At 44.6% G+C, this 11,705-nt stretch overlaps 1 protein-coding gene across 1 annotated transcript in view; it reads left to right on the top strand.

Annotated features, from left to right (window-relative positions):
• Positions 1–8,250: 8,250 nt before the first annotated feature.
• Positions 8,251–11,705, top strand: part of CLIC6 (chloride intracellular channel 6) — a 49,193-nt gene continuing 45,738 nt past the window's right edge. The window contains exon 1 of the mRNA XM_007054614.4: positions 8,251–9,510. Within this exon, the coding sequence (XP_007054676.3) occupies positions 8,383–9,510 (1,128 nt within the window). The 5' untranslated portion in view covers positions 8,251–8,382. The remainder of the gene's footprint in view (positions 9,511–11,705) is intronic.

Genomic DNA, 11,705 nt, shown 5'->3' with positions numbered 1-11,705 from the left:
AACATTTTCTCCCCAGGCTTGTTCCTCTGTCTGAGAGCCTATACTCTCCAGGGAGGCACTCCTGGGAGTAGCTTCCTAACTAGCTCCCCTGAGGGGTCTTCCTCCTTAGGAGTTTCCTCTATTCTGGCTTTCTGACTGAACCCTCATACGCCTTTATTAGGCCTAGGTGTTCCTTAACTAATTAACTGGCACCCAGCCACCTAGGTAATTAACTACTCACAGGTGGATCTGGGTTGGCTCATTTTTCTTAGCGGAGCCAGTCACAGAAAGACTGGGTGCCTGATCCCCTCAGGCACCCGCTAGCCTGTGGCACACAGCATGCCACTTACAGTGAGCCAGTCAATAACTTAATTAATTGGTAATTAATTGATCTTTAAATATTCATGGTAAATAGGCCTAATGGCCTGTGATGGGATGTTAGATGGGGTGGGATCTGAGTTACCCAGGAAAGAATTTTCTGTAGTATCTGGCAGGTGAATCTTGCCCATATGCTCAGGGTTTAGCTGATCGCCATATTTGGGTCGGGAAGGAATTTTCCTCCAGGGCAGATAGGAAGAGGTCCTGGAGGTTTTCGCCTTCCTCTGTAGCATGGGGCACAGGTCACTTGCTGGAGGATTCTCTACTCCTTGAAGTCTTTAAACCATGATTTGAGGACTTCAATACCTCAGGCATAGGAGAGGTTTTTCACAGGAGTGGGTGGGTGAGATTCTGTGGCCTGCGTTGTGCAGGAGGTCAGACTAGATGATTATAATGGTCCCTTCTGACCTTAGTATCTATGAATCTGTGAAACTATAACAAACATTGCAAAAAACTTTAATTGAAAAATAATGTGTCTAATAATCTGTACTGTGTACCAGTGTGTTTTAAGATCTATGCGTGTATGAGTTTGTGGGCATAGAGGAGGAGAAAAGGGAAAACATTAGAGAGATGTGAGTGCTAACTTAAGGCTTGTAGTGAAACCCTGATTTCAACCTTAATAAGGAAGCCATGCCCCTTCCCTCCTTATACATATTAGATCACTTATCATAGATGAATGTAAGAAAGAATACATTATAGTGGAGTATGATATACAGACTACATCGGCATAAGTTAGGGAAGCCTGCATTATTTGTGAATGGTTACATCGTGAGTGAGCAGTTTAACACACCATCTGTACCACATTGCTTTACAGTGTACCATACCATCATCATGTTTTTCCCCATCTAAACCACATCTTTTACAGAAAATCTATTTTGTGAATGCTTTAGAAAGTTTACAAAATTTTTACTCGTGAGAACATAAGAACAGCCATTCTGGGTCAGACCAATGAACAGAACAGGCAATCATCAAGTGATCCATTCCCAGCTTCTGTCAAATAGGGGCTAAGGACATCATCCCTGCCCATCTTGGCTAATAGCCATTGATGGACCTACCCTCCATGAACTTATCTATTTTTTTTAACCCTGTTATAGTCTTGGCCTTCACAACATCCTCTGGCAAAGAGTTCCACAGGTTAACTGTGTGTTGTGTGAAGAAATATTTCCTTCTGTTTGTCTGAAACCTGCTGCCTATGAATTTCATTTGGTGACCCCTAGTTCTTGTGTTATGAGTAAATAACACTTCCTTATTTACTTTCTCCACATCAGTCATGATTTTATAGACCTTTATCTTATCCCTTCTTAGTCATCTCTTTTCCAAGCTGAAAAGTCTCAGTTTGATTCATCTCTCCTCATGTGGAATCTGGTACCAGGTCCTTGGATGATGTAAATGCCTATAGTTCTTCGTAGTTCAATGGACCAAAACCAACTTATAACAGCTGAAGATCTGGCCCATTACGTCAGCCTTCCTTATTCCCGGGAGACCTCTGTGGTAGAAAATAATTCTCACTAACATATTCCATATACCTGTACAAAGGTACCTTCTCCATATATAAGCATGGGGCAAATTTGAAGACTGATATTTCAAGGTTTAATAGGGCTAAACCCAAAAACCTTATCCTTTTGGAAAAGAAGGATTCCTGGCTTTCTAATGTTATAAAGCTCCAGTTCCAGCTGTGATGTGTTGACAGATACTAGTCTTCACATCTCTCACTGGTCCAGGATTAAATGTTGCCCATCCTGCTCTTCCAACTTGGCAGTCAAATAATATTTAACATATGGGTCTGCAATTTATCACATGACTGTCACCATATATATGGTAGGTACATATATATCACATCAACCCTCCATTTAGAGTCCTTTCACTTGTAGATACTAGGAAGAGCTAATATAGAAACTATCAAAATATTTTTTCATTGAAAAAATATATGTGCATTTTAAGAATAGATTACTTGATTTCAGTGTAGAAAGAATGGAGGAAAAGTACTTAAATCAGTTTGAAAAAACAAACAAACAAAAAATGCACAAACCACATTGTTAATATATCTACCCTGGATCCACAAAAGATCTTGATTCAACACTTAACTTGTCCAAAAACCCATCCAAAAATTTATTTTCTTTGCACTCAAAGAATACTGTTCACTAGATATCTGAAAATATCATTGCCAAACCTTAGCTATGTAATGGAAACATTTATTGGATTATAATTAAGGAGAATACAATGGGATTTGTCACAAGTTATTTATTCATTTCTCCATAAAATTGCCAATTTTATTAAATGTTATACGGTACCTATGCTCTTCCCCATGGTACAAAGATAATAATTAACAGCCTTCCAATGTCAGCGTGTAGTCTTTTTCCACTTTGCCTTTGTCTCACTCTCACAAGTATTTAAATAGCTAATCTATTGTTGTATGTAAAATTGCCTAACATTTATAAGCAAACAGTGTTAATCTTTGGAAGTTTTTTTGCTAACCTTGAAAGCCAGTGATTGCTTGAGACCCACAGACCAGCCTTCAGAAAGATACAGAAGTATGGGTAATATAGAAATTAAAACTGATCTACAATGAATGAGCATTGGCCAGAGCCAATTATTTTTCACGTAGTAGGCCAAAATCAGCTTGAAGAATGTGGGTTCATCTTCCATTGAAAACAATGGGAGTTACACCCACCTAAGAAAAGATATAATTTGCCACACACTCACCATCCCAGAATACCAAACTGGTGTAAATTATCCTTTTTCAGTCACCCACTCATGACTAAAATGGTGTAAATTCTACTACTAACCTACTTCCAACTCACCTATCTTTGGCTGATTTACAGTTGGTGCATAACTTATATCATTATTGAATTTGGGCCCATTAGCCAAAATTCATCTCCATTCTAAATCCATTATAAACAAAGGGCTTGATTGGGTGCAGATCTGATCTTCCATGCTACCATGTTGGAATGGCAATCTGAAGACAAACTGAAATTAAGACTAAAATAGACAATTGGACAAGTGAAGATTTGCTATCCAGAGGACAGTTTGAAAGAAGAAGCCTCCTATAAGCACTTAGAACAAACAAGTAGGAGGTAACAGGATGCTATGGTGCCTATTGCCACACAAAACTAGAGAACCATGCTGATTGAAACTGGATTGTCAGGGATACTGGTAAGGAATCATCACTTAAGAAAAGCACAAAGCATGCAATACCCACTTTCAGAAGCAAAGGGACCATTCAGGAGCTACTAAGAGACCACTGCTGAACACAGTGGATTTTTGGAGTCAGACAGAAGCTGAGAAGTGCTGTGCTGAAGTTGAAGGAATACACAGTCAGGCTGAAAGGCAAACAAGACATCTGAAAGGACATTGGAGTGGTCCATGAAAGTGAAAAGCAAGGTCAAAGAACCAGAAGAAAATCTCCAGAGGTGCCTAAGCAAATTCTGCCTCACCCCCTTCCCTCCCTGATAGCGAGCCAGTAAAGAAGTACCAGAGACAGGGGAAGATCCCAGATTCAGAGAAATAGACTAGAAAAGAAAATAAACCTTTAGGAAAATTCAGAGTTCAATTGTTTGATATATTTTTCAAGTTTAAATTTTAAAAGGGAAAGTAAGCTGGTTTTTAGAATAAAACACTGACAAAAGGTGCAAGGGAAGATATGGATGGTAATAGAAACAACTGAGTTTCACTGTGATATATGAAAATAAGTAATTGTTTTGTATATGTGTATGTGCCTATGAGCAAAAAGGGAAAAAGGATACAATCAGTGGGCAGCTACCTCAACAGCTTGTTTCTCCTTGTGTGTTATGAAATAGGAGAAATAGTGGTGCTAACATGTGAAGGGGACCCTATTTTGGCAAGATAATTTCTTCTATGTTTAATTATATATTTAAACAAGTGGGGCCTCATTAGTGCTTTCAGTGAAGTCAATCTGTTTACTTCAATGGCTGTGTGTACACTAGCATTTGTCTACAAATTTCCCACCATTACTGTACCATTGACTGCTGCATCACAATTTGTAGCTCTGGTGGGAGCACCACGGTAGACTAATCGTCATCCTTTTAGCCACTTTGCCATCTAACCTGAATCCAAGCAGATCAGACAACATGATGGCTAAGGCTAGTGGCCTACCTTCACTATTGTCTTCAGCTGCACTCCATGTAACACCTGAAACTTTTGCAAAATAATTAGGGGAGCAATGTATGGTGTGCATTGTGACTGGGGGACGTGAACAATTTTAAGTTAACCAGAGGTAAGACAAATGGAGCTATGGAAATACTCACAAATGACTATGAATTAAGAGGCTATACATTTATCAAAGGATGCTAGTGACATGAGAAACTAAGAGAGCAAAGCTATTCTTTATCCCACCATTATATTTTTTTTTTTCATTAAACTTACTATAAACCATTAAACTTACTATAAACACATGGAAACTACTAATAAGTTATATGGTAATTTATTTGCATCATTACTGAATAGTTTTAAATAGAGTTGAGCTTTCACTTCATCCTGTGATTTATTCCTCCAGATCTTCCACTTTCCCAGATCTTATTATCTCTCCAGACTCCAGTTCTTCTCTTCCCATCTCTCCCAGAGTCCTATGCTAAGAATCTCTCCTCCCCCTACCCCCGAAACACTGTTACTTTTATTTTTAAACTCAGTTACTCTCATCTTTAAAATCTGGCATCTCATTCCTGGAGAACTTTCTTCCTAATGAATCCAGCCCTGCATATAAGAAGATGAGAGGATGTTTCTGATAAACTGACCAGCCATGAAATAGTTAATGTTGGCATTTAAATTGTCATCACTAGACTTCTCTGGTCACACCTCTCTTTGGTCACAATTCTCCAAAATCCCTAATTTCAGACCATCTACAAACAAATGTTCACATCAATTCACATTAATTGGAAGGTTATCTTTATAACAAAAACAGCTAAAAACTTTGTAAAACGTTTAAATTATGCCATGAGTAAGAGAAGTACAAAAAACAAACAACCCCCCCAACAAAAAACAAACAAACAAGCAAAAAAACTGCTGAGATACCCTAAATCAGTGCTATGTAACCGAATTTATGCACCCTGAATCTTCGTATCCCTATCATAATTTAAAGTTACTGGTAATCCCGCCTTATTATATTTTTGTATCCATTTCAACTCAGTCTGTAAACTCACAACGCTTACAGAGTATTATTGTAATATATAGCTAGATAATATCTGAATGCTACTTAGAGTAAGCATTGCAAGGCTAGTGTTTTTCACAGCATGATGCAATGCTCATTCTTACGACTGCATGCAAATTGGTATAAATACTTGAACTGCTTTATGCAAGGTTAATATTAATATAAAAGTAGGTTTGCTTCAGGAAAAAAAATTTTAGCGCAGCCCACAGACTGTTTGGGAATATACTTCAGCTTCGAGGTAACAATTGAAATTATGTAAGTGTTCTTTCGCTGTCTTTTTTAAAATATTTTTTTGCGCAGGACCTGCGGCATTGTGCGCTCTTCTGCTTCTCCGTGATCAAGTGGTTATTTTTTGGCACAAGAATTTTGAGAATTTGATGCACGTTGCCAAGTAGATAACAATTTGAATGGATACTGGTACGTTTGATAAACTTGGATTTATGCAAATGAAGTCATTCTCCTTGTTCTCACTGCAGCCTGTGGCACTGTGGAACACTGCTGGACCATGTACATAGCTATGCAGGCAACTTTGGTTCCCTCTAGCCATCAAACCACACTGGCTATGATAGCGGTTCCACTTCTGCACCACAATCCTTAGCCCATGACGTTCAGTTCTGTACTTTCTGCTATCCACCTTCTTATTCTTGGCCATATTATCCAGAGCCTTGAGTTTAGTTCCCATACAGGAGTTCAGAAATGTAATCAAAATGAAAAATCAGATATCCCAATTTAGCTATCAATCACAGTAACCTTGGTGCCGTTCTTTCCTCTGTACCCTCTTTTCCCACATCAGCTATGCCTGCAAGTCTGCCTGTCGCCACCTCTGCAACGTTATCTGCGTTCTCCTCTATCTATGCAGAAACCTTTACCCATGTTTTATATCCTCTCTCCCACTCTGAACAATTTCTTTCCTTCTATAGGGCCTCCCTAAAACCCAGCTTCCCAGACTCCAGACTGTGCAGAATGGAGTTTTCTCACCCATACAAAGAAGGGCACAATTCCATCATCTTTATCCTCCAACTCCCATGACTCCCCGTGCAGACCAGAATCCAGTCCAAGATTTCTCTCCTTAATTTTGAAACCCTCCCTGGACTTGCAGTAGTCTCTCTCACAAACCTCTTTCTCAGGTAGAAATTCCTTAATCTCCCCCCACTCCCAATATCGCCTCCTGCCTTTTGAAACAGCCTTCTTCTGTCTCTGCAGCATTAGCTTTCCATTTCTTTCCAAATCTCATCTGTAGAATTAGCTTTCTTCGTCTTCATTTCTCTCTGCCTTGGCTATTGTTTATAATGTAGCCCAATCGTTTTATTATTGAACTCCGTGAAGCATTTTGGGATACAGTTACAGTTTGGGCTACTTTCTTACGTTCGTCAATAAGAGGCCACCCAAAAGGTTACATCCTGCCCAAAGCACAATAACGGTCTGAAGGTTGCTTCAAGGACTTGTGGGCAGGATACGTCCCAAAGACTTGTAGTCAGGCAAGGGCAGGATATTTGAAGGATAGCAAAGGGCGAGTTATTAAAACTTGGCAAGGGGAAACCAGAGCGGGAACCGGAGACGCAAATGCAGCTCGAGCAGCCATAGGAGAGCACAGCGAGCGGATTTCGGTCCCCGGTTGGGAGCTTGCCGGGGAGGCAGCGCCAGAGCACCGACGGGCCCTGCTGCGCTGAACCCGAGAGTATTTAGGTGCGGAATCGGGAGCAGAGCAACTCACGCTGCGCAGATTTGACTGCGGCCAAAATCCTCGTGAAGGATCGATCCCTAAGTGTCTTGGCTGCTCTAGCGAACACGTGTTGCCCACTGAGAGCTCTGACCCGCCCGCGAGAAAAAAATCAAGGGGTTTGGTCCCAGAGAAACACGTCTGTTTTGCGCCAGCAGCAGGTCCCCACCAGTTTCCTGCCTGTGCTCTGCATGCAGAGGGGCTACCGGCTCCTCCGCTCCCTCCCCCCAAGCAGTGTTGTTGTAGCCCTGTGAGTCCCAGCACGGCATTGGCCGGGAATCCTTTTTCACCCCAAAAACCCCACAACAGAAAGTGCTGAGTCTTGGGCGGGGGGGGGGCTAGCTAATAGCTTAGCTGCCACAGCTCAGTGCAGAGATAAAATGGCTAAGGAGGACCGCAAGCTCAACTACTCCCAGCAAAGGTGACCGGACAGCAAGTGTGAGAAATCGGGAGGGGGGTTGGGGGTAACATGAGCCTATATAAGAAAAAGACCCCAACATCGGGACATCTGGTCACCCTACTCCCAGCCCCCATTTCTGCCCCTGCACCCCCCGTTCCCCCCCCCCCCCACTCCCCAATCTTCTCGATCGTGTCTCCCTTTTCCCTCGCCGGCAGGGTGGCTGGGACAATTTGTGTATGCATCCGATGAAGTGAGCTGTAGCTCAGGAAACCTTATGCTCAAATAAATTGGTTAGTTTCTAAGGTGCCACAAGTACTCCTTTTCTTTTTGTACAGTGGGGGTGCTGAGAGCCATTCCACCGAACTGCAAAGCTGGTCTATAATGGAAAGCCGGGGCGGTGCGGCAGCTGCAACCCCCCAGCACCGATAGTTCCAGCACCTATGTCGCCGCCTGGTTTTGCCCCCGCCTCCCCTCCCCGTTGCCATCTCTGCCCCCGGCGCTGTCCCCGCCTGGCTCGGGGAGCCGGTTCCGAGGGCGACTTAGGGTCGAGCTAGGGCAGCCGCCGCTAGGGAGCATGCGCAGACGGCCCCGTGGCGCTCTGGGGCGCCGAGCAGGTGCTGCTGGCCCTGGGCGCGGGCCAGTCGCTAATCCCCGCGGGTGCAGCGAGGAGTCGCCATAGCCAAGCGGCAGGAGTCCCCGGCGGCGGCGCCTCTCGCAGGACCCGCGCTCCGGCCCCTTGCCATGGAGAGCAGCCCCCCTTCTCCCGCAGAAGAGCCCCGCTCCGCGGTGGGGCTCAGCGGGGCGCAGAGCCCGGAGCCGCTCGGGCCAGAGCGCTCCCAAGAGCCGGAGGAGGGAGGGAGCGAGGAAGGGGTGGCGGCGGCGGAGAAGCCCCCCGGGCCCCGGCCGGAGGAGGATGCAGCAGAAAGAGCAGCTGAAGGGAAGGACCGGGAGGCGCCCGGGGAAGGGGGCGGCGAGGGGAGCCCGCGGGAGGGAGGAGCGGGGGAAGAGGAGGCAGGAGCAGGGAGCCCCGAGGGGCAGCGGCAGGAGCCGGCCCCCGCGCACAGCCCAGCTGGGGAGCGCGCGGCGGAAAGGGGCGAAGGAGACGCAGGGGGAAGCGGGGAGGGCGAAGGACCTGCAGAGCCCCCCGCGGAGGAGAGCCCCGGAGGAGAGAGCCCGGGGCCGAGCCCCGCGGAAGGGGGAGGCGCAGAACGGGTTGCCCCCGGGGCAGAACCGCCCCAGGCAGAAGATCCTGCAGAGGCTGCCGAGGAGGAAGAAGACCCTGAAGGAGAAGGAGACCCTGGGGAGGACGTGAGAGAGGAAGAAGAGCCTGGGGAGGTGGCAGGGGGGGAAGGAGCCCCCGAAGGAGAAGAGCGCGAAGAGGAGGAGGAGAGAGAGGAAGAGGACGGCAAAGCAGATGCAACGGCAGAAGCAAAGCCCGAGGAAGGGGAGGACGAAACTGGGGCAGGACAAAGTCTGGGAAGCACTGCACCAGCGGGAGCAAATCCCGAAGGCACTGCGACAAGCGAAGAACCCCCCGCGGCAGGAGACGCCGCAGGCCATGCCAGCGAGGAAATACCACCAGTGGCAGAATACGCAAGCACAGAGGACGCTGCTACGGGAGAAAGCCCAGGGGGCTCCCCAGGTGGGGATGAACTGAGCAACCACCTGACAGAGCCGCCTGCAGCCGGAGACCCTGAGGAGCCTGCGGGAGCGGAGAGAGGCGAGGAAGCCATGAATCTGAACGGCATGCAGGCCAGGGGAGAGGAAGAAGAAGAAGAAGAAGAAGAAGAAGAAGAGGAGGATGAGGCGAGCACACCTGGTGAACTCGGGGAAGAGGCGCAAGAGCATGACATTTCCCTCTTCGTCAAGGTAAAACTGCCTGATCAGTCAATCCGCTTGTACCCTTGCTCTTCCCTTAGACCAGTAGCCGGCTCCCTGCCGGCGATCCTCAAGCTTGGGGAAGATTTGTTGTGTAGATCATGATTGCCGGTCATGGGCTGGTGTTAGCAGTTTCCTATAATCACGGGTGGTTGGGGGAGATCTAGATAAAGCGATCGCCCTGTGACACAGCCTAAATGAATGCAGTGACTCCTCTGTCCAACCATATGTGTATGCAGTTTTACCAAAAAAAGTGACCCCGTGCTGCTCAGTGTTACAATAACGTGGAGTAGTTTGAGGGAGCTCCATCTAGTCGCCCCCCCCCCCGCCCCAGCCCCATATTCCTTACAGAGCGCAGCTATACGGGAGAGCCTTTGGTTGTGCATTTGCTGTTACTGGTGTCATTTAAATCTGCCAGACGCAAATCCAGTTTTGTTAAAATGGTTTGGTTATTATTTAATCCCGAGATAAATTTCCTTTGACTTTTCATTCCTTCCTGGTTAAATATAGTCACGGTGCAAAGTTTTCCACTCTCCGTTGTGCTGAAAATCGTGGTTTTATCATTCTAATAGTTACAATAATTAATAATAACACCAATAAGAAAAGGAAAAGTGCAAAACTGGCAGTAAGGCCTTTCACCGACAACTATTTTGACGTGTTTTGCCTTTTTTGTCTAGATATCTCCATATGTTTAAATGAAACGTGTATGAGAATCTAGGTATCACTCTGGATTGTTCATGGGCTTCTCTGTGGTGCTAATTATCGTAGTATCTGAGCACATGAAGTACATGAATGTGATAATTCATTCTCGCAACATTTTGTGAAGTAGAGAAATACTTGTTAAAGGTCCCTGGAGAGTTTAAAATCTCCAGAGGAGGAGGAGACAGAAGATACACCACAGTTACCCCTAGAGAAAAATACATAAGGTGTGACATTATAGGGACTTACTTGGAAGAAAATAGAAAATTCCTTTTTAAGAGCATTGATAATATGATGTCACATTTATATAGCATGTTTTATGCTAAAAGATCAGGAAGTGTTTGACAGATACAGAGAATTGAAATTAATTTCAGATAATAAATGTAGACAAATGTGGCAATTCTGGATTCAGAAATTTTTTTTTTGAAAACAACCAACCCCATGCTGCTGTGTAATGTGTTAGTATGTCAGTTAAAGATACACAATTTACATACGTTCAGAATACCTATAATTCAAGCAGGTGAAATCTAGGTTAGAAAAAAAACCCAGGCAAAAATAAAAAAAAACTGTAACATTTATGACATGTTACCTGAAATTAATTTCTGCCTACGTGCTCAGTTTTACAAAGTCTAGCCTTGATCCTGAAGTCAGACCTGCATGGGTAGACCCTTGGGTCAGCACCATGAAAACCAAGTCCCCCACTGTTGGAGGGCAACAACCACATTTAGCAGGCACAACAGTGAGCAGCATGGAACAGTTTGACCAAGTCAGGGCTAGTCTTATAAACAAAGAAAACAAGGGGCCACTTTGGGTCTTAACTTACTGGAAGTAATATTTCCCACGCAGAATGTACAACTCATTCATGGGCTGACCCAGTCTCATCCACCAGCACAAGAATGAAGTCAGAAGAAAAAACTCACTGTCTGATCACCCCCTCCCGTTTGGCAATGAATCCAGAAGACCAAGCAATTTATGCCTTGATTTCTCCCCCTTTCTTGAAGCTTAGGACTGCATACATAAAGCTAGGTCTATAACAAACAGCAAACAAAAACAGGGGAAAAACCCTATTTTTACAAGTGCTATTGAGTTTTGAATATCCAATGTACTGTATAGTGCCATACTGAAAAGATAAATGTTCTCTATTTTTATGCCCCCCCCCAGCTTTTTCTTAAAATACAAGCTTGGTTGTGATATAAAGTTACTGGAAATAACTTATCTCTACCATATTGATCTCCATTAGCTGAATGCGGAGGCTAGAGTTGAAATTAATATTTCTGGGACAAAGTAGAAATCTATACAGCAGAAGTTGTGTAGTACAATTTTACTCTGAAAAGTGACTGTGAAAAAATGTTACCTTCTTACTCAGTAGATCTGCACCCTGTGCATATTCAGTCGTTTGTGCTTTCTTTAATGACAGTTACATTTTTACTGCTGTCAGCCCTGCAGGGCCAACTCAGATCTGGCAGAGAGAACTCCATTCTTTTTTT

This window comes from Chelonia mydas, chromosome 1, assembly GCF_015237465.2.
Source record: "Chelonia mydas isolate rCheMyd1 chromosome 1, rCheMyd1.pri.v2, whole genome shotgun sequence".
NCBI lineage: Eukaryota > Metazoa > Chordata > Testudines > Cheloniidae > Chelonia > Chelonia mydas.
This window is presented reverse-complemented; position numbering and strand designations above follow the sequence as displayed.